The 23757-nt window shown below is 43.5% G+C and overlaps 1 protein-coding gene across 1 annotated transcript in view; it reads left to right on the forward strand.

Annotated features, from left to right (window-relative positions):
• The first annotated feature begins 2262 nt into the window (after positions 1 to 2262).
• The window catches only part of LOC144691878 (uncharacterized), a 29642-nt gene continuing 8147 nt past the window's right edge, over positions 2263 to 23757 (forward strand). Inside the window, exons 1-2 of the mRNA XM_078560455.1 lie at positions 2263 to 2814; positions 11170 to 11419. Of these exons, the coding sequence (XP_078416581.1) occupies positions 2743 to 2814; positions 11170 to 11419 (322 nt within the window). The 5' untranslated portion in view covers positions 2263 to 2742. The remainder of the gene's footprint in view (positions 2815 to 11169; positions 11420 to 23757) is intronic.

The raw sequence follows: 23757 nt of genomic DNA on the forward strand, positions 1-23757 counted from the left end.
AAATCGCTAATGTAACTCCCTGTTCAAGAAGGGAGTGAGGCAAAAGACGGGAAATTACAGGCCGATTAGCCTGACCTCGGTCGTTGGTAAGATTTTAGAGTCCATTATTAAGGATGAGATTTCAGAATACTTGGAAGTGCATGGTAAAATAGGGCAAAGTCAGCATGGTTTTCATCAAGGGGAGGTCATGCCTGACAAATTTGTTAGAATTCTTTGAGGAGGTAACGAGTAGGTTAGACAAAGGAGAGCCAATGGATGTTATCTACTTGGACTTCCAGAAGGCCTTTGACAAGGTGCCGCACAGGAGGCTGCTCAGTAAGATAAGAGCCCATGATGTTAGAGGCAAGGTACTAGCATGGATAGAAGATTGGCTGTCTGGCAGGAGGCAGAGAGTGGGGATAAGGGGGTCCTTCTCAGGATGGCGGCCAGTGACTAGTGGAGTTCTACAGGGGTCAGTGTTGGGACCACAACTTTTCACTTTATACATTAATGATCTAGATGAAGGAACTGAGGGCATTCAGGCAAAGATAGGTGGAGGGACAGGTAGTATTGAGGAGGCGGGGAGGCTGCAGAAGGATTTGGACAGGTTAGGAGAATGGGCAAAGAAGTGGCAGATGGAATACAACGTGGGGAAGTGTGAGGTCATGCACTTTGGTAGGAAGAATAGAGGCATAGACTATTTTCTAAATGGGAAGAGAATTCAGAAATCTGGAGTGCAAAGGGACTTGGGAGTCCTAGTCCAGGATTCTCTTAAGGTTAACTTGCAGATTGAGTCGGTAGTTAGGAAGGCAAATGCAATATTGGCATTTATTTCAAGAGGACTAGAATATAAAAGCAGCGATGTGCTGCTGAGGCTTTATAAGGCTCTAGTCAGACCACATTTAGAATATTGTGAGCAATTTTGGGTCCCGTACCTCAGGATGTTCTGGCCCTGGAGAGGGTCCAGAGGAGGTTCACGAGAATGATCCCAGGAATGAAAGGCTTAACATATGAGGAACGTTTGAGGACTCTGGGTCTATACTTGATGGAGTTTAGAAGGAGGAGGGGGGATTTGATTGAAACTTACAGGATACTGAAAGGCCTGGATAGAGTGGATGTGGAGAAGATGTTTCCATTAGTAGGAGAGACTAGGACCCGAGGGCACAGCCTCAGAGTAAAGGGAAGACCTTTTAGAACAGAGATGAGGAGAAACTTCTTTAGCCAGAAAGTGGTGAATCTGTGGAATTCGTTGCCACAGAAGGCTGTGGAGGCCAGGTCATTGAGTGTATTTAAGACCGAGATAGATAGGTTCTTGATTGGTAAGTGGATCAAAGGTTACGGGGCGAAGGCGGGAGAATGGGGTTGAGAAACTTATCAGCCATGATTGAATGGCGGAGAAGACTCGATGGGCCGAATGGCCTAATTTCTGCTCCTATGTCTTATGGTCTTATGGTCTCATCCAAAAGACGGTATGTCTAACAGTGCAGCACTCACACAGCACTGTAGTGGATTGTCAGCATTGAGAAATCGGAAATTGATAGATTTTTGTTCACCAACAGTATTAAGAGAGATGAAGCAAAAGTGGGTAAATGGAGACCAGTCATAATCTGAATAAATGGTGGAATATGCTCCAGGGACTAAATGGCCCATTACTGTTCCTCTGTTTCTTTCTTCCTATCTGATTTTGTTTACACTTAAACAAATGTTAAAATCATTGCACCACTTCCTGTCCAAATTGGTTTGGGTTGTGATTCAGAACAAATACATGTACAATTGAGTTCTGTGTATCATCTTATGAGTCATTTATTTTTCATGATTTTCTAATATTCTAATATGTGTTTTGCTTATGACATCGGTGTTGAAGTCTTTGCTTCAAAATAATTTACTATTCTTTCTGACTTATGATTCTATTAGTATTCATCTTTCAATGAGGTGGGAACATTAGTGAGAAAATCCATTGATCACTTAAGCTCCGTTACACCGTGGAAGGTAATGTGCTGGGAAAGAGTTGAACTTAGGAAGTTTATTTTCTGAAATGTCCATTCCCCATTGCATCTTCGATTAATAAAACATACAAATCTGGTTATCCATGAGGAACAATCCCAATCCCCCCCACCTTCCCCCGTTTAGGCCACAGGGTAAAAGGACTGACTGGTTTTGTGTTTGTGTGTATGTTTGGCTAGTCTGGGAAAGCTGGAATTGGTACGAGCCGCGGGGGCTGTGGTCCGGAACGGTAAATGGTCTGAACCAAACCAAACCAGAACTAGACCGAGTGAAGAGAGACTAACCAAGACAGGAGGAGGGGTTGCTTGTTGGATCCGCCTTGGATTGATCCCCGGGCTTCTTCCTTGGAGACAGAGATGTCCCATTCGACTTCAGCGTACCCATAAGTGAATTCACCAGTGAAGCTCCATTTCTACTTTGATTTTGGCTGAGGACTGGCAGCCAGAGCTCACTGTTGATTCACTCCCGAGGAGGAGCGGGCTAATCTGACCAGAGACTCCTTCCCGCCGACAGCACCTCTTCGGAAAACAGAGAGGAAAATAAAAAACAGCCCAGCAGGCGAAGAATTATCCCCCTTTCACCCTCAAGGATGTGCTTCTCCTAACCCGCATCAAAACATCACCAACCAGGGGGAGGCGGAATCAGTGGAAGAAATAACTCCCACTCACACTTTTCGGTGATTCGCAAAGAAATGTAATAAAAACAAAAAAGGTGAAGCGATTTGATGTTTTTTTCTCTGCACTCGGAAAGGTAGAAAAAATGAGAAGAGAAACTGCTGGCAGCAACCAAACCTTGGACTCTGACTTCCTTGCCACTGTCTGCAGCAGCCGGGTGAGTGAAAGGAACTTCATGAGAAGAAATGTTGCTGCTACTTGTGAGAAAGTTCGAGGTGTTATATTTTTCTAGGGGTAATCCGAAATCAAATGGGCACAAGTGCGGTGACTGACCCAAGATTTATTTTTGAGGTTAAATTGTCTGTTAGCTAAGGACATATGTCTTTGAGAGTTAGTTGTGCACAATTATTTTACAGCCGAAGTCAAATGTTTGGACATTCAGGTCAAATTGGATAATGCTGCAATGAGTTGAGCACCACCGCCTGGTGTCAAAGTAACATGATCACTCTTTAAAGCACCTCCGAGAGCTGCTTGTCTCTTGTTTCTGGAACGCCTTTCAAGACTTGTTTTACTCACTTTTTGTTTTCTGACGCATCTGAAACTCGTTCAGTTCCACCCTTGACATTAAGCAGAATTTACAGCAGCTTTGATAAATCAGCTAAAGGTCCAGGGCAGCTCCGCTGTAGTTTTACGTGGTAAATTCATGTATAGGAAGTATTTTCTAGTATCTGAAGGCCACATAATGGCCTGCTTCACTTTAATAAACCTGAAACCCTCGAAAATTGCCAAAATATGTGATGTTTTCACGCCAGTTTCAGTAGAGAGCAACTAAAAATAAAGCACCTTAAATGAAGGTTAAACTTGTTCTTGCATGTCCCCTTGTCCATTGAAGTATAAAATGTACTTTGAGAATTTATTTTGAGAAATTAAGTAAAGAGTTACAAATATATAAATAAAAAGTCACAAATCATTAGGGAGGCAGTGGCATAGTGGTAATGTCACTAAACCAGCATCCAGAGGTCCAGGCTATTACCAAATTTCAATATGACAGCTGATGGAATTTAAATTCAATTAATCAATCTGGAATAAAAAGCTAGTCCCAGTAATGGTAACCGTGAAACTATCATCGATTGTTCTAAAAACCCATCTGGTTCACTAACGTCCTTTAGAGAAGGAAGTCTGCCATCCTTACCTGGTCTGGCCTACATGTGACACCAGACCCACAGCAATGCGGTTGATTCTTAACTGCCCTCTAAAATGGCCCAGCAAGTCACTCAGTTCAAGGGCAACATCCAGCATGGATGGACGACAACTGCTGACCTTTCCAGCGATGCAGACATCCCATGAAAGAGATTTAAAAATTCTTTCTACAGCCATCCAGCGCCACAAGAGGATGAATGATCTTTTCTGTTCTTCCAGGGTAAGTTACTCTTCTCACCACTGTCAACTCACACTCAGAAACCCATCACACATTCAAAGGGCCCTCACTCACTGCCAGTCCAAAGGACATCACCATTCACTCTCTCACACACACCGTCATTGTCCTCATCCTGTCCATGGGACCACTCAACACCCGCACAGGCCAGGCATACTTATCATCTGGCCTGCCAGGCATCCTGCTTACACTCTCTCCATCTCTATTCATGCAGGACATGCTGGCACACAAGAGGGAAAGGTCACGGACCGGTGGAGAAATGCCTGAAATTAAGGTCCTCACGGACTTTGAAAACAGAGCCATCCAGCTGGCTGTTGAGGATCTGGACTGTTTCAGTGCTGACGGTGAGGTCAGCACTGCTCTACCAAGTGAGGATCCAGCAGTGCAACATCCATCAGACAACCATGCTGTGAGTGATGTGTCCTCTTTCACAGGTCACTGCCATACACTAATTATCTCACCTTGCTTTCACAGGCACATCTGACAAACAGTTGATGGAGTCCACAACCCAGGGTCTCCAATCAAGCCCCAAAGAAACCTTTGAAGAGGAATCTGAAGGCACCCTCCTTGAAGTCCCATCACAGCGATCATCCTCACCCTCCACCAGTGCAGAGACACACACCTTAGTGGGACCTAGCTTTAGAGTAGCCTCGGGATCACAGTTGGGTGAGCACATTGCACTTTCTGATCCACAGCAGGCAGCATCAGGGACTTCCCAGATCCCCGGCACTCGGAGGACTGCTGGAAGCCAGAAATTTGCTGAGTTCGAGTCAGATAACGAGCCTCTAGACTCGGTCATGTCACAGATGCTGGAGCTGCAAAGGCAAACTCAGGAACATCAGGAAAGGATGTCCGCTGCACTCCTCAGAATGCAAGGCATGTTGGAGGAGTCTGTCTGCCTTCAATCTGAGGTGATAGCGCCGGCATGCCAATGCACCGAGGTCAACACTGGCAGGATGGCAGCCGCCATGGAGACTAAGGTCCAGGATGTCGCTCTTGCACTGCTGCACGGGCTCAACTCCATCGCTGATGCCATAGTTGGCTTCCAACAGCGTGTACATGAGATCTCACTCCAGCTTCCCCTTCTCCTCAAGGAGTCAGCCAGGGGCCCTTGGGCACCCATAGGGAGGAGGATCAGCAGGTGCACACTCCGGGATCATCCACCCAGGTGACTCCGGGAGTGTCCGGTCTATCTGAATCCCCTCTTCCTGTGACCCCAGCAGCTCCAGCTCCACAGGCCGAGGAGGGTGCCACTGCCACACAGCAGGACCCCGAAAGCAGGCCGGGGCCCTCCAAGTTTCAGCCCTCCAGAGGACGCTCGCCAAAGTCATCACAGACAGGATGTCACAGTCAGCAGGCTGCCTCCACCTCCACTGTTGATGTCTGGGGAGCACCAAGACGTAGCGGCAGGGTTAGGAAAGTTAAGGAGAATTAACTCTTTTGGGAGTCAACCAATTAAATTAAATTAACAAAATGAGGGACAAAATAAACCCAGCCCCTACATTAGGGAACTGCAAAACCAAAGACAAAATTTAAAGGAAACTTACAAACATTAAACTAAAATGTGATTAATGGGGTCAATAAAACACCCCAATCCCCACGGTGATCCACCATAGTGCACGCACAAACCAACACTGCTGCATTGTGAGAATTGTAGCAAGAAACCTATTTGAGACTTTTAATTTAGGGAAGAGTCAGGTATCAGTTGGAAATCAAAGCCCAGATTGCACAGAGAGGGACAAGCCTATAGGTAGCATTTTTTAAATCAGATAATGCTGTGATGTTTAGATAAGTTTGGTGATGTTCTTCAAAATTATTTAATTTTTAATGTGTTTTATCTTTTCAATATTATAACTATAATCTCAGAACTCTCAGGTACTATACCAGTAGATGATACTTTCATTGGAGCTTTCCATGATAAATTGAAAATAATGGCCATCAAAGCAACATGTGTGTTCAGCATTGAAAGAAATTGAACAATGGGTTAAAATTGATAAAGGCTATTAGAAAGGCTACTTGTTCTCACAGTTACTAAGGCATCAGGACTGGATGAAATCACAGAATCTTTACAGTGTAAAAGGAGGCCATTTGGCCCATCGAGTCTGCACTGGCTTGTTGAAAGAGCAATCTACCCAATCCCACTCGCCTGCCTTATCCCCACATTCTTGCACATTCTTTCTTTTCAGATAGTAATCCAATTCCCTTTTGAATACCTCGATCGATTCAACTGATACTGAGAGAAATAAGGGGGGAAATTGCGGAAGCACTGGCAGAAACTTCCAGCTCTCCTCAGATATAGTTATCAGAGGACTGGAGAATTGCAAATATTACACACTTCTTCAGAAAAGAGTGTAATGACAAGTCCAACAATGGCAGTCAGTTTAACTTCAGTGGCGGGAAAGTGTTTAGAAATTGTAATCCAGGACAAAATTAACAGTTACTTGGACAAATGTAGATTAATCAAAGAAAGCCAGGATGGATTTGTTAAGATAAATCTGAAACTCTGTTTCCTGTGTCTTAACTCACTTCCTTCCCCTATTATTCCTGTACTCGCTGACCTACATTGGTACCCGGTCAAGTGACTTTTGATTTTAAAATTCTCATCCTTTTTTTCAAATCCCTCTGCAGCCTTGCCCCTCCCTACCTCTGTAATCTCCTCCAATCCCACAACCCTTCGAGATACCTGCACTCCTCTAATTCTGGCCTCTTCTGCATTTCCAATTATAGTTGCTCCACCATTGGTGGCTGTGCCTTCAGTCGTCTAGGCCCCAAGCTCTGAATTCTCTCCCTACACCTCTCCACCTCTCTACTTCGCTTTCCTTTTTTAACATACTTCTTAAAACATACCTCTTTAACCAAACCTTTGGTCATCTCACCTAATATCTTCTTGTGTGGCTAGGTGCCATATTTTGTTTTATAGTGCTCCAGTGAAGTGCTTTGGGATGTTTCATTACATTAAATATAAGTTGTTGATTATTGAATTTTTTGATGAGGTGACAGTGAGGGTGAATGAGGGTATTGCAGTTGATGTGGTGTACATGGATTTCCAAAAAATGTTTGATAAAGTGCCTTATAACAGTCTTGGCAGCAAAGTTAAAACCCATAGAATAATGTAGCAGCAGGGGTCCAAAGTTGGCTGAGTGACAGGAAACAGAGTAGTGATTAACAGTTGAAGGGTCATGAGGACTCGAAACGTCGACTCTTTTCTTCTCCGCCGATGCTGCCAGACCTGCTGAGTTTTTCCAGGTAATTCTGTTTTTGTTAGTGATTAACAGTTGTTTATCAGACTGGAGGAAGGTGTACAGTGTGGTTCCCCAGGACTGAGTATTGAGACCGCTGCTTTTCTTGATCTATATTAATGACCTAGACTTGGATATGCAGGGCACAATTTCAAAATTTGACGATGACACAAAACTTGAAAGTATTTTGAATTGTGAGGAGGAAAGTGACAGACATGAAAAGGACATAGACAGGCTGGTGGAATGGACAGAGATCTGGCTGATAAAATTTAATGTGGAAGTGTGACGTGATGTATTTTGGAGGAAGAATGAGGAGGTGAGGCAAAATAAAACAAAGGGTACAATTGTACAGGTGGCGCAAGAGCAGAGGGACCTGGGGGTATATATACATAAATCATTGAAGGTAGCAGAGCAGGTTGAGAAAGTAGTGAATCAGGCATATGGGATCCTGGGCTTTATGAATAGAGGCATAGAGTACAAAAACAAGATTTATGATCCTTTATAAAAAGCTACTTCAGTCTCACTTGGAGTATTGTGCCCAATTCTGGACACCACACTTTAGCAAGGATGTGAAGGGTGAAAGCATTAGACAGATTGTAGAAAAGATTTATGAGAATCGTTCCAGGGCTGAGGGACTTCAGTATCATGCATAGATTGGAGAAACTGGGACTGTTGAATTTAGAGATGAGAAGTTTGAGAGGAGATTTGATAGAGGTGTTCAAATTCATCAGGAGCCTGGACAATGTAGATAGGGAGAAATTGTTCCCATTTGTGGAATGGTTGAGAACCAAAGGACCCTGATTTAAGGTGTCTGGCAAAAGAACCTCAGGTGGTGAAGAAAAACTTTTTATGCACTGAGTTGTTAGGAACTGGAATGCACTGCCTGACATTATGGTGGAGCCAGATTCATTCATGGTTTCCAAAAAGACATTGGACAATTATCTGAAGAGAAAAGAAAATGTAGGGCAGCAGGTAAAGGGTGAGGAAGTGAGATTAGCCGACTTGCTCTTGCAGAAAGCTAGCATATATATCACAGGCTGAATAGCTTCCTTCTGTGCTGTAACACTTCAATAATTCTATGAACAATGGCTATGCTTTAAACCCTTCATATCAAAGTAAAAGGAAAAGAATTTGTGAGAAGTGCCCTCATGAACACCTGAAGGAATGTAGTCCATGGGAAAAAAAAAATCTAAAATGGTGGAAGGAAGGAGGAAACAAAGTGAATCGTGGAAGGGATTGGAGGTCCACTAAAATAACACAGAAGGCAAACAAGCAGTGGATTTCCAATAATGGAAAAAGGAGATTGACAGAGGAACCCCTGATTTATCATAATATCATAAATGAGTGGAAGTACTGATGATAAAGAAAAGTGGTCAGGGTTGAAGAGTTACAATGTGCCCAGTAAGAGTTATTATCTTGGGAATCGTAATACCTTACAAAATAACTTAACATGATACATGTTGACATAAAAGTAAAATTATGGAAGTAAGGTCAAATGGGCAAGAAATTCAGATGTTCTTGTGATTTTGAATAATATTTAGATATGCATATATATATATTCATTTAATTTTGCTTCATTTATTGCTATAAAGTCTTGCACGCGTTGCATCGTAAATTAGATCCTTGGATGACAATGAAATCTGTCCCAGCTTAAAAAAGTGCTCTACTTTTAACATTAGATATATTAAACAATTTAACCATGACAATTTACTTAAAAGAAAGAACCCACAGAAAATGAACTGCTTTTGAAAGCCTGGACTATCGACCGGTCACATAAGCTGAATTGTTTGTTTCAAAGTGCTTTCAATTAATCTTTGTCTCAGTTGAACCTATAAATTCATAAAATTACATCCAAAAGCATTAAGCTTAATACTAAAATTCCCTTTTGTGTAACTTTTTTTTAGGCTTACTGGACCTCAAAGGTCTGGAATTCACCTTATCTGCTTGTTTCGAACTTTGTTTCTAAACAACAACAACTTATATTTATATAGTGCCTTTAACATAATGAAATATCCCAATGCACTTCACAGGAGCATTATAAACAAAGTATAACACTGAACCACCTAAGGAAATATTAGTTCCAATGACCAAAAGCTTGGTCAAAGAGAAAGCTTTAAATAGTGTCTCAAAGGAGTAAAGCGAGGTAGAGAGGTTAAAACGTGTAGAAAGGGAATTCCGGAGCTTGGGACCTAGGCAACTGATCGCATAGCAACCAATGGTGGAGCAATTATAATTGGGAATGCACAAGAGGCCAGAATTAGAGGAGCGCAGATATCTTGGAGGGTTGTGGAGTTGGAGGCGACCACAGAGATAGGGAGCGGTGAGTCCATGGAGGAATTTGAAAACAAGGATGGGAATTTTAAAACCAAGACATTGCTTCACCAGGAGCCATCAAGGTCATCAAGTACAGGGGTAATAGGGAAACAGGACTTGCTGTGAGTTAAGACATGGGCAGCAGAGTTTTGGATGACCTCAGGTTTACAGAGGGTACAGCCAGGAGTGCATTGGAACAGTCGAGTCTAAAGGTACTGTTCACTTGGATGAGGATTTCAGCTGTAGATGAGCTGAGACAGGGGTGAAGTCGAGCAATGTTAGGGAGGTGGAAACAGATAGTCTTAGTGATAGCACAAATATGATTGGAAGCTCATGTCAGGATCAAATGTGACTGAATAGTTGAAAACAGGCTGGCTAAATCTCAGACTATTGCCAGGGATGAAGCCAGTAGCTGGAACCTTCTACCTATTTCTCTCCTTTACAAAACAGACTAATTGCATGTGCATAAATTTAGCCTAATGTCCACACTTTTACAATGTTTCTAAACCATTTTTGCACCATTTTTCCTATTCCCTAACCATCTGTCCAGACTCCCGATCTCATGGATTTCTACCCAGCTTTACTAATGAACCTCCACTTTCTGCCTGCCCGAAGTCCTGATCTTCTTTTGCATCAAAACAATAGTACATAGAGAAAAAAAATGAGAACCTTGTAAGGTAAAGAACTTGGTGAAACCTCTACCATTTTTGCATTGGGAACAATGCTTTGACTTGCTATGGTCTCCCTTGTAGGTCATTGACCCTTTCCCTGTTCTTTCTGGCAATTCTTGTTCTGGTGCAGTTGCACTCACTGGCTCAACAGCCTTCCTGCCTTTGGCATGAACCACTTTCTTATGGACTTCTTGTCCTCAGTCCCTAACAGTCTACCCCTTCTAGCTCTTACTTTCACGGGTTTTATACTCAATGTATTTCAGAATCGGGGGGTCCTTGCTGCTTGCCCCACCTCACTTCTCACTTCAATAAGTCTGCTGCACTTCTAGACACTGTAGCTCCTACTCTGTATTAGCTTCAATTAGCTGAAATATTATAAGCATTATGGAATCACTTTATTTCCATTGACAGAACCCCATTGGCGAGAGGCATATTATTTACTTCTAATCCACACTGCATACATAATTAGGGATTCCCAAATAAAAGCCAAAAGGTTGGTTGTGTGAGTCTCATAGATGGACAGAAGTCCTGTCCTGCTACTGACCCACTAGCGTAAGAAAATTCAACCCAATAGATGTAACTTTGTTTATTGATCATTTCCGGGACATAAGTAGTATAATGCATGTAAATATTTATGCAGCAATTCAAATAAGTTTTGTATATCTCTTTGTTCTGGATATTTTGATATATAATATATGTGCTGTATCTTTTAACCATTGATGTATGAGATTTCCAGCGCATTTGTCAGAATTTTATGCTGTACATCATACGCCATTTGCCAATCAAAACAAACTTTTGTAAATAAAGGATTATGCTTTTTCCAATGTCTAAATAAACAAAATTATCTTTGTATTATCTTCAAAAGGCTAGTTGCTGTAACATTTGATTAATATATGTTGTACAATAATTTTCAGATACATCCTGCGGCTCTAACCACACCAGAATGTTCAATGAGTCAGCACTCACCGTCACAATACCCGCCATTGTGCCATGAAGCTTTGAATCCAGGAATTCCAGCACAATCAGCACAGCTTTACAGACATCCAGGAATCGCCCTCCAGAACAAATCTGAGAAGAGATGTGATCCAACAAAAATTGTGTTGGTAGTGCTTTTACTGGTGATCATATTTGGAGGAGGAGCAGCCATTTTGTGGTACTTTGTTTGTAAGTAAAGTGTTAAATTTAACCATTGACATTTGAATCATGGGTGTAATTTATAGCTTAATAAACATTTATAAAATCTAGGAAGCTGTTTCAATAGTGACATATACATAGATATTTTAACTGATACTGAATATTTTTGGAGGTACTTCTAGAGGATGAAAGGAGGAAGGAAACTTAGAATGGGTTGCTGAACAGATGAGTTTGCTTGTCACTTTCAGTAGGAGTACCAAGAGGGTTTCATGATCTAGTTTGCTGGCTGATAAAATGTATACTGTAAGATTAGTTGAAAGATAAGCAGAATGTTCAGATGAACTTCCACTGGATTGATCAGTGAGTTTATCTAGTGTGTAGTTGAACTATTTGACCAGGAAGGTCCATTTTGTATTTGGGGAACTTATTCCTCTGAAGATCCTGGTGTTTGTCCATTAGCTTGGCTTGATTTGGAGTCATTTTAAGCTTATTAATGGTGTTCCTAATTTGTTGTATCATAGTTGGAGGTGTATGAAAAAGAAAGGCCTGCATTTATATAGCACTTGTTACAACCACTGATCTCAAACCACTTTAGAGCCAATGACATACCTTTCGAAGTGTAGCCACTGCTGTAATGTGGGAAATGTAGCAGCTAATTTGTACTCAGCAAACTCCCAAAAACAGCAATGTGATAATGACCAGCTAATCTATTTTTCGTGATGTTGAGTAAGGGATAAATCTTGACCAGGACAAAAGCAATAATTTCCCTGCTCTTCTTTGAAATAGTTACAAGGGATCCTTTACATGCACATGGGCAGGAAGATGGGCCCTCGCTTTAACATCTCATCCAAAAGACAGCACCTACAACAGTGCAATGTCCTCTTAGTGGAGAGTCCCACTGGAGTGTCAGCCTTGATTTTTGTGCTCAAGCCCTGGAGTGGCACTTGAACACAGAACCTTGTTATTACAAGACAAATGTGCTACCAACTGAACCAAGATAACACGCATATTTATGTGCATAAACTGTAATACTTGTCTTTATTAAAAATGGAATACTGGATTTGTAGGTGCTACTCGAATGAATACATGGAACGAGGGATCCATGAAGCCAGACTGACCACTTTTTACACTTTGCTGATTTTCTGAAATTTCTTCCACCAGTGAGGAGAAACGCATAAAATGGGAAGGAATGTTTAAGTAAGGCATTGATGATGTGGTAATGCTTTACTGCCCAATATCATGTGTTACCAACTCTTTAATGCTGAATGTAAGTCAGCTCATATAAAATATAAAATAGCAGTGCAGCCTTCATTGCCTGGCAGAACAACTCAAGGTCACAAGTCAAGAAGGCAACCTTCTAACAGCTCAAGGCTGATACCCAAAGACAAATCTAGAAAATAAAGCACAGCTGGTGGGAAGAGAAAGCCTGTGAGATCCAAGAATATGCTGACCATCGTAACATGAAAAGCTTTTTTGAAGCCACCAGCCAATAGAACAAGGTCAAATGGACAAAATCCCTTTGCTCACTGGATCATCTTCACAAGGATGACAATGACATCTGTCAATGCTGAAAAGAACATTTTCAACACCTCCTCAACCGTGAATCCACAGAGGCAGCTGATACTCTCCAGGCTGTCTTCCAGCACCTTTTGGTGGAATCCATGGGTGAACTACCATCAATGGGAGGGCTGCAACAAGCATCAAACAGATGAAAAACAACAAATCCTGCAGCCCCAGTTATATTCCAGCTGAAGTCTTCAAATCTGGTGGACTTTTGCTCATATCAAGACCCCATGCACTCATCCTACATACTTGGGAGGAAAATGAACTCTCCTGTGCACCCCCACAAACCCATAGCCCTGCCCCCACTTCAGGAATGTGACAATTGTAACTATCTTCAATGACGTAGGTAAATCATGCTGTGGAAATTAACAAGGTAGTATTTCCCTCTTGTCCATAGCAGGGAAAATCCTGGCACGCATTCTCCAAATTGCCTACTTCCTGTGGCTGAGGAACTCCTCCCAGAGACACAATCTGGCTTTCAGCCTTCCACAGGAACCTCTGACACGGTCTTTGTTGCCAGACAAATCCAAGAAAAATCTCAAGGACAATGCCAATAACTCTTCTTCGCATGAATCGATCTGACCAAAGTGTATGACTCAGTAAACCGCGAAGTTCTGTGAATTGTGCTTCAAAGATTTGGATACCCAAGAATCTTCTTCACAATCCTGCAATTACTTCACGATAATATGACTACAATTGTCTTGAGTTCAAGATCTGATACAGATGCTTTCATAGTCTGGTCCTGACTCAAGCAAGGTTATGTGATAGTCTCCATACTATTTACAATCTAGCTGTTGGTGACTATTCACCTCATCAAAGATAACTTCCCTCTGGTGTCAGCATCAAACACCATCTAAATGGAAAGCTCTTTAATCTCAGTGGCCTCTGTGCCAAAACTAAACTGACCACCATGAAAATCCATGATCTACAGTTTGTGGGTGACTGCAGTGCCCACTCTGCACCAGATTTGCAAGTCACTCTCGATCTCTTCAATTTTACATTTAAGAGACTTGGCCTGTCCTTGAATGTTGCCAAAACAAAACTCATGTATCAACCCACACCTGGTCAGCCCAATATTCCATGCCCATATATGTTGAAGGAGGGACTCTGGAATATGATGAGCACTTCCCATACCTTGGCAGCCACCTCTCTTGAAAGGTACAACTAACAAGGAGATCAACACTGGATCAGCTGCTTCAGTATAGCCTTCTACAACCTACGGCAGCGAGTGTTTGTCAAAAAAGACCTTCACAAGTCAACAAAAGTCCTAGTTTAAAGAGAGAAGTTGTCCTGTGCTGCAGTGACACCTGGACTGTGTATTAGCGACACATAAGAGCACTAGAGAAATTCTGTCAGCAATGCTTCCATTACATCAGAGAATCACAGAATGGTTAGCAGATTCAATGGGAGGACCATAGAGTAAATGCTAGTGTCCTTCTTGAAGCCAGCTCCACAAGTATGCAACAAAATACTTGCAAAATCAACTTGGATGGACAGGAAGCTGTGTCTGAATGGCCAAAAACTGTTTTCCCTGCCAGGTCCTGTTTTCTCAACTCTCAAATGGCCAACGTTCCAGGGGAGGACGAAGAAAACTCTTTGAAGCGCAGCAGCACTGACATTAATGATTGGGGGAATCTTGCTACCAGTCGTTCAGGATGACAATAACGGTATATCAAGGTGCATCACGATTTGAGTCCCAAAGTCTTAATGATGAGGCAGAGCGACAGAGGAGAAGGAAGAAAAAGGAAGAAAATTCTGTACTCTGGATCCTACTACCTCGTGGGAGTCCGTTGCCATGTGCCCAAAGATCTGCAGGTCAAGAATTGGCCTGTTCAATCTCTTGAAGTCTCAGGACAGAAAGCACAACACTAGACAGTAGACGTCATCCTTGAATTGAAGGACTGCCGACAATGACGACAATTGCAGCAAGAATTCCTTATTCTTATACTCCAACCCCTTTGCACTAAAGGCCATCATGCCTTCCTAATTGCTTGCTACCCTGGCATAGCGTGTTCCTTGTATAAGTACACCCAAGTCTCTTTAGACATCATTGTATAGAAGTTTCATGTCTTTTAAAAGATATTCTGCTTTTCTGGTTCTTGCTACCAAAGTGAATAACCTCTCACTTCCTCACATTATACTCCATCTGCTATCTTGTTGCCCATTCACTTAACCTGTTGTGATGAAACCTAAACTCACGTTCTTTAGTTTGAGGTCAGAAGCTGGGGTTCCCGATGAACCTCTGGCCTCCTATGCATGCGCCGACCGTGAAACGGCCGCACATGTGCAGTTCAGGTTTTTCTGCTCTTTAGGCGAGGGACTGGCCCTGCGCTCCTGCACAGAAGAGAAGAAACAGAACAGCATGAAAATGCAGGTCAGATGACCTGATACAGAGAACCATTATCTTGTAGGTGTCCCAGGAAACTGGACACGGGAGTGGGACAGGAAGAGGTCTCAAAAGGCTGCCTGAGGTAAGGGATGAAGACAGGGAACAGGAATAGGTACCCATAAGTGAAGTTAAAGATAGGAGCAGAGAAATAGGCTCTGAATTAAAGGAATTGTTGCAGGGAGCAGACTTTCAGCAAAATGAAGCTCTGAAGATCCGAGAAGGCATCTAAAGTTTGGTGCTGGTCACATCTGTCATTTAGTGTTCTGGGTTTGTCAGAGAGAGACGACAGGGATTTTAAGCTCTCTGAGAAGAAAATTAGAAGTTAACTGAATAATCAATTTTAGGATTTGGTAATGTGATTAGTTTAGCAGAGGTGCTACTAGAAGACCAAATTTAGGGAACTCATTTCTTTGCTCTGTAGTTGAAGAAACGTTGGGTGGAATTTTACGCCAGCGGGATTTTATGGTCCCACCGAAGTCAATGGAGTTTAGAAATACTTGCCGCATTTTAAAAATTCCAGCCATTGAGCTTAGAGTGCGGTTTTTGGATGTCTGGTGGAGAGATACAAACCCATCACACATCCACAGGGTTCAAATCCAAACAGTTGATGCAGAAGCACATCCACTGTTTACTCACTGAGTTAGAGTTCTTCCAGCCCTCCTACAGGCGTAACAGACATTCCTGCTTTAAGTAACTGGACATAATGTCGCCATAACAATTATTATTGGAGTGATCCTTGTAAGTCACTGCAGGCTGTTAGTTCCCACATACTGAATGGTGAACTAATCAGAGGCAGTATTGTCACTGAGAGCTTACCTGCAATATAAATGACTGGATCAACCAACTTGACTTGTGACAAGTGTGAATCGCAATCCACCATTATTCAAATCAGGCTTTCCTCTGACCAAAAAGAAAATCCAGGTTAGTATGTATCTATTGAAAACGTGAACAATAAAGTAAACAGAAGAGTGAAGCTCACTTAAATGAGCACTTCATAAGTGAATAGCCAGGCTAGTAACTGAAACCTGAGCTGGAAAACATCATATCTAACTGAACAGCTGAGATTAAGTTGCAGTTTGTCTCAGGACATCAATGAAGCAGTGTGATGAGCCAAACTGCTGTTCTGTGTTAATCATAGCTGTTTAGTTGATTGTGTTGTTTGATCCAATAAAGCTGCAGAAGATATATCGGGAAGGAAGGTTGGGTGAGAGGCAGCATCAAGTCGGAAGGATGCATCAGTAAATTGGGAGGATTGAAGAATTAATAGCTAGCAGAAGACAGCAGCAGATTGGGGGCTGTGAAGGATGTGGCAACAGTCCTGGTGGAAGACAAAAGATAGAAACACATCAGGAGGGCTAGTGCAAAATGTCAGTAGTGCAATAGAGCAGCAGAATATGGCTTAATGATAGTAATGAGAAAATCACTGGTGAATGGATAACTGCATCAGTCTTGATAGCAAATAGTCTATTCATTTAAACAGGCTCCATTATATTAAGGAGTGGGCACCAGTTAACCTCGCCTATAGTGATGATGCTGCTAGTGGCCATTATGGTGAAAACATTTTTAAATTTTTTATGCCTCTGGCTCCTTCTAGGTTACCCCAGGCAATACCAACAAGTGCATGAAAGAGATGCAGATGCTTTATTCAAGTGAGTGAGCATCTAGATCTCCTTTCTCACTGACCAAAAACAACAGGGTTGCCTCATTGAACTAGACTGTTGACTTGTCTAAAGAACAGGGAGTGACTGATGACCACCATATGGCCTCTTATCCATAATGCAAAGACCTACAAGGAGCAGGGTTTCACTCTATCAACTTAATGATCACATATCAGCAGGTTATTGCCCACTTCCCAAGAAGCAACCACAATGCTTTTAATTTGTGCCAATTATTTATGCCAGGCTTATTTGAATATTGAAGGAGACTGGAAAGACGGCTCTGAAATGATCAAAGGCTTGGCTAATGGAATCCTTATCACAACTATGGATAGAACTTTAGGCCAGTAATTTACCTGCAGTGGTAAGTCCCAACATCAGAACAAAAGGTAGGCCCTGAGTGGGACTGCGGCAGCAACCTTCCCAACAGCAGTCTTTTAATTGGATGCCGCCAGGCCAGTTATCCAATTAAGGTGGGCTGGCTTGCAATACTGACTGGCCCAATCAGAGGGCTGGCAGCTTTGCAACATTGGCAGCACCACCAAGAGGCACTGAGCCTGCAAGGAGAATGAAAAGACACCTGCATTCTGATGTGCCCTCACAGGGGCGTGTTACAAAACTTTTTCCCTGCCAGGGTCAGGCAAGCAGGCACCGGCTATCGGAAGGGCAACCATTGGCAGCACAGGGCAGCCTTTGTTGCCTGGGAACACCCCATTGGCCCTAGAGCCTCTGATTGCGAATGTGAAGGACCACCTCTAGGAAGCTGCTGGATAACTGCTTCCATAGAGCAGGCAGGCTTCCAATAGGGTGGGGGGCAGACCCTTAATTGGCCCTTTAAGTTCCTAAGTTGACTGCCCACATCCAGTTGGTGGACAGGCTAGCCACTGCTTTCTCACCGCTGACAAAATGACCCACTGGCGGGATTGCAGATCCCAGAGACTTCCCAACGCAACTTCCCAGTGTTTTACAGTATCCCCCTGCCTCCTAGCCCACCGATAAAATCTCACCCTTAGTGTCAATACAGAAGGGGCCACGGGACTACTATTGAGCATATCACTGACAACCTGAAGCCCTTTGAATGCTTGCATACATCAGGGGTGAAAAACAATACCGCTCACACAAGGTCCTCAAGATCCATATTATCTGCCACATGTTCTGTAACATTGCTGTACAAGGGAGATTAACCATGGATGAGTAAAGGCAGACAGCAATGACAAGGATGTAGCTCTTGAAATATCAGTGTGTGCAGGAAGATTGGCATCCTCGGTGCTGTAAAAGATACATTTAGCTAGGTGCTTGTGCTTCCTCTTCAGGAAAGCATTGTGTCCAAATGTATAAATCCAAGTGGCTCAGAATATTGAAGCTGAAATTCCTCAGACACTGAAGGACTCCTACCGTTATTACACCAATTGTGAAAATCCAAGAAATTGTTGAAGTTCAAATAAATTTTCCTATTAACTTTTAGCAACCCACAGATAACCCATAGCCACAGTTTCCATGATCATATTTTGTTATTTTGATCTCTAAGGCAACTCCCAAATAAACATTGTCTCTATTATTCTGAATGCAATATATTGTATTTTTCTTGCAACATATAGAAAATCCAAATCTAAAAACTTGTTTCATGTGCGAGCATTTCTGTTTTACCTTCCTTCCCATCACAATGCTTACTTGTAGACATTTTCCTTTGTGCTCTGTAATCTCTTAGTTTTACAGTATTCCCTTGGATTAGAATCAAAACTTTCCTAGGTATTTATTTTTATGTTGGTTGCTAATATATCTGCTTTTGCCTGGTTAAGATGAACCCATTCTGGTTTACCTCAAAACCATTCCAATTTTTCCATTTCTTACCAAAAACAATATCTGAATAAATAACTTTTGTGCAACTGATAATTTTAATGAGCATGCATTCTTGGTCACCTCATTAGTTATTTCAGTATGCTTCCCCTAGGTGTCTCAAACCCAGCCTCCTGCTTCTCTAAAGCATGGGGTGGCAAGGTGCTATGTTCATCCAGATGCTTTGAGCTCCGAGTGGAACTTAGCCTCAGGGCAGCTGAGTCCTGAAGGGGACCTGTTAAAGCAGACTGTGCTTCTCCTTTAAGAAAGCACTCTGTCCAAATGTACAAATCAATGTGGCTCTTCTCAGGCTCATGGTAGCATTTGAGGAAGCTAGGAGGAGAACACACCTTTTATTGTCCTGAGAAGTGGTATGACCATACCAGCCTGGGCACTACTACCGAACCTTGGTTCCGCATGGATATTCATCAGTTGCATAAGTGTTGCCAAAGAGATACATCTGTGTATTTCTGCCCAGTAATTTGGAGGATGAAAGACATAGCTCTCTCTCTAGTCTGGTTCCACCACCTCACTGGCAGCAGTCAGAGAGAGAATCCATCGAAGAAGTTGATAGGATAGGATAAGATGAAGTAAGGTAGGAGTATGCTTGTGTGGAATATAATTACCAGCAGAGACCAGTTAGACTAAATGGCCCTTTTTTGTGGTGTAATTTCTATGTAATTCTATGTCATTGAAGAAAAATACTGAAACACTGGAGGAAAATAATTTCTTGATTTTCTATGGCTCCTCCATTTTTATGTACCTTTGTACAGGTGGCAGAGAATTTTTTTTGCGAGAGCCAAGCAAGCAGGTCCCAGCAATTGGAGGGCTGATGAGCCTGTTGCCCTGGTAAAATCCCTGCATCAGCCTTTCAATGTTCATAAATATTGAAAAACATGCAGACTTACCTGAGATACAGCCTAAAGTTGACCAAGCTGCGTGCTTGTTTAAATGCAACACCTAAGACAGGATCCAGAAAAATGCAGGTCACCCTTACCTTCTCAGCTTTAGTGCAAAATCACTGACTCCTTCAGCCTCTCTATAGTAATCTCTATTGTTGGGAAAGTCCTAGTGAATCTTTTTATCTTTTATAGTCTTGCTATAATCATGTGCTGAAACCTGTGCACAATAATCCAACTCCATCCTAATTAAAATATCGCTGCCTTTACTTTTCTATTATTTGATCACTTTATTATCCAATTATCAAAATCTTTGCTTATCTCAATAGTTTACAATCGACCCTTAAGCCTATTGTATGTTGGTTAGTCTAGCTTCGGAATGATTACTGAGATGTTCAAACAACAACTGGTTTTCTACAACTGAACTTTGTACAGCTAACCATGACTAGGGCTGAAATTTTCCCTAAAATGTGGTCTTGAGCTTGAAGTAGGACATTTTTCCCGTCGGCCGCAATGGTGGGTTTTTGCGCCTTAACGTCCACTTCCTGGCGAGTCCTGCCTCATTAATAATGTAAGCATGGTGAACACACCGGACCGCTGGCAGGTGGTTCGGGTTTGCCTGCCGCGCCTTAACCTCAGTGCCTCCTGACTCCGGGCGGCATATTTAAAGTGCACCTACTTCATGTCTACAGACCAGGACTGCTCCAGGCAACAGATGGCTCCGAAAGCAAAGAAGACGGCAGCCCCAAAATTTAGTGACACCTCTCTGGAACCCTTGCTGGATTGAGTGGAAACCCGCAGTGAACTCCTCTACCCCCACTTTGAGCGAAGACCAGCCACCAAGCTCACTAATCGAGCTTGGGAGGCAGTGGTGAGCACCAACGTGCTCCAAAAGAGGACAGTCGCTTGTGTCGCAAAAGGATAAATGATCCCCTCCGTTCCGCCAGGGTACATCATTCTTCTCATCACTCTCAACTCTCACACTCACAAACCATCACACTCACATCCACAGGGGTTGCACTCACTGCCAACTTAAGGGACATCACCACTCTCTCTCACAAACACCCTCATCTCCCTTGCCCATCATGTCCTCATTCCATCCATGGCACCACTCACACTTCACACATGCTGGGCATCCTTCTTGTCTGGTCTGGCAGGCATGTTGCTTGCACTCCCTCCATCTGTCTCCATGCAGGATAAGCTATCCCACAACAATAAGAAGATGTCCCAGACTGGCGGAGGGATGCCTGACATCAAGGTCCTCACAGCCTTTAAAATAGAACCATCCAACTGGCTGGCGAGGGTGTTCCTGCGCAGACGGTGAGGTTGGCGGCGTTCAACCAAGTGAGGATCCTGCACAGCAACATTCATCAGACAACCACGCTGTGAGTGATGTCTCCTGTTTCACAGCCCCCTGCCATGCATTAATCATCTCTTTTTCCTCTCACAGGCACATTGGGAAGCAGCCGAGGGCAGCCATGAGACAGGTCATCGACTCCAGCCCCGAGGACACCTCGGAAGAGGAATCTGCAGACACACCAATGGAAGACCTATTACAACACTCACCCACAGCCTCCACCAGCACAGAGAGACACACCTCGGTGGGACCTAGTTCTAGATTAGCCTAGAGGTCACACACTGGTGTGCACACTGCACTGTCTGATCCATAGCAGATGGAGGCAGGGAAATCCAAGAATGTTGGCACTCGGAGACCAAGAATCTACTGAGTCTAAGACAGATGACGAGCCTCTGGACTCAGTTCTACTTCAGTTGCTGGAGCTGCAAAGACAAGCTTGGGAACATCAGGAAGGGCTGACAACTGCACTCCTCAGATTGCAAGGCATGACAGAAGAGTCTGTCTGCCTTCAGCCTGAGCTGATAATGCTGGCATGCCAATGCACTGGCGGCCACTGTGGATACCTTGGTCCAGGGCATTGGTCCTGCACTGCTACAGGAGCTGCACTCCAACACTAAGGCACTTGCTGGCATCCATCAGTGTCAAAGTGGGAGGGGGTGGTGGTATCTCAAATTCATTCCAGCTGCCCCTTCCTCGCAAGGAGCCAGCAGGGGCCCTCGGGCATCCATAGGGAGGAGGATCAGCTGGTGCACACCCAGGGCCATCCGCTCAGGTGACTCCAAGTGTGTCTGGCCCATCCAATTCCCCTTTTCCTGTTGCCCCCGCAGCTTCAGCTCCACAGGCTGAGGAGGGTGCCACTGCCACACCGCAGGACCCCGGAAGCAGGCCTCAGCCCTACAGAGGACACCCACCAAGGTCATCACAGACAGGGAGTAGTGGTCAGCAGGCTGCCTCCACCTCCGCTGTTCCTGTCAGTAGAGCACCAAGATGTAGTGGCAGGGTTAGGACTGTTAAGAAGGTGTAGTTGCACAGTGTGGGCATGGGTGTTAATCACTTGAACATAATGTTCACGATTGTAAATAAACTCCCAAGAATGTCTCCTTGTCTAAGGCCCTTTGTTATGATGAGCAGTGTTTGTGTCATTTAGATGTGAAACCTTGGTTCCTACACAAGATGAAGGCAAGTGTCTCAGTCCAGGGCCTCTTCCCTGTGCAGCGTATAACCCTCAGAGCAAAGTGATTGTCCGGCTTCACAGTCACTCGACACATTAGTGATGCCTGCACCTCGATGGTACTTATCATTGCTGCCAGAATGTTGTGGGCAGGCATCAAGGAGTTCCATGATTTTCTTGGTGTGCTCTCAGCGCCTTTGAGGTGGGGCTGGCACCGATTTCATCAGCAATGAATGTGTCCGGTGATGGTGTGGTCCTGAAAGGGACAGGTGATGAAAGCTGCCAAAGGACCAGATGCTGTTTAAGTATTGTTATGGCATAGCAGATGGTAAATGCCAAGCTGCTCAAATCCTAGAGGGAAACTTAAAACAGCTACCAAAACAGTTTTTGCAATTTGGCTAGAATGAAGAGCGGTTCTGAAATCAGGAAATGATATCCCTAACTACTTGTGATGATTTTATAGTAAACATTTATTAAAAGAATAAAAATAAACAAATAAAACACAATTACACTTAAACACAAGAGTGGCTTCACACAGTCACCAGTAGTTTAAAACAGTTCTGCAAATCTTAAATAAACTACCCTCAGAGCTAACCTTCTCCTTTTCTCTTCAGCAGCTATCTTTATAGGTCTTAGAACCTATAGAAGTCCAGTAATTTTTACCACACAGTGCTTTTTCCTTGGGGTGTCCTGAGGCTGGCAGCAACTGGTTCTTTCAGTCTGGCCTTGTTCACACTGTCTTCTGACCAGCTATCCTGCTGTCTTCTGGGAGATCTGACCAGCTACCCCTCAGATAGGCTTCAGTATTTACTTAAATGCATTCCTTTGATCTCTATTATCTATCTTCAGAAATGCTTTCTTCCCAGAATTGATTAAAGCATTCTTTACTTTAGCTCTTAGACTTGTAAAAACAAACCTACCCTATCCTTAAGATAAAAACAAAATACTGTGGATGCTGGAAATCTGAAACCAAAACAGAAAATGCTGGAAAAACTCAGCAGGTCTAACACCATCTGTGAAGAGAAATCTCCCGCGCCTCTGCCCTCACGTCTTCCTCTCCCTCCCAGAACCATGATAGGGTCTCCCTTGTCCTCACTTTTCACCCCACCAGCCTCTGCATTCAAAGGATCATCCTCCATAATTTCCGCCAACTCCAGCACGATGCCACCACCAAACACATCTTCCCTTCACCCCTCCTGTTGGCATTCCATAGGGACCGTTCCCTCCGGGACAGGCTGGTTCATTCCTCCATTGCCCCCAACATCTCATCCCCCTCCCATGGCACCTTCCCGTGCAATCACAGAAGGCGCAATACCTGCCCCTTTGCCTCCTCCCTCCTCGCCGTCCAAGGGCCCAAACACTCCTTTCAGGTGAAGCAGTGCTTCACTTGCACCTCCTTCAATTTGGTCTACTGCATTCGCTGTTCCCAGTGTGGTCGTCTCTACATTGGAGAGACCAAACGCAGACTGGGTGACCGCTTTGCGGAACACCTTCGGTC

Source organism: Cetorhinus maximus, chromosome 16, assembly GCF_964194155.1.
Source record: "Cetorhinus maximus chromosome 16, sCetMax3.hap1.1, whole genome shotgun sequence".
Taxonomy (NCBI): domain Eukaryota; kingdom Metazoa; phylum Chordata; class Chondrichthyes; order Lamniformes; family Cetorhinidae; genus Cetorhinus; species Cetorhinus maximus.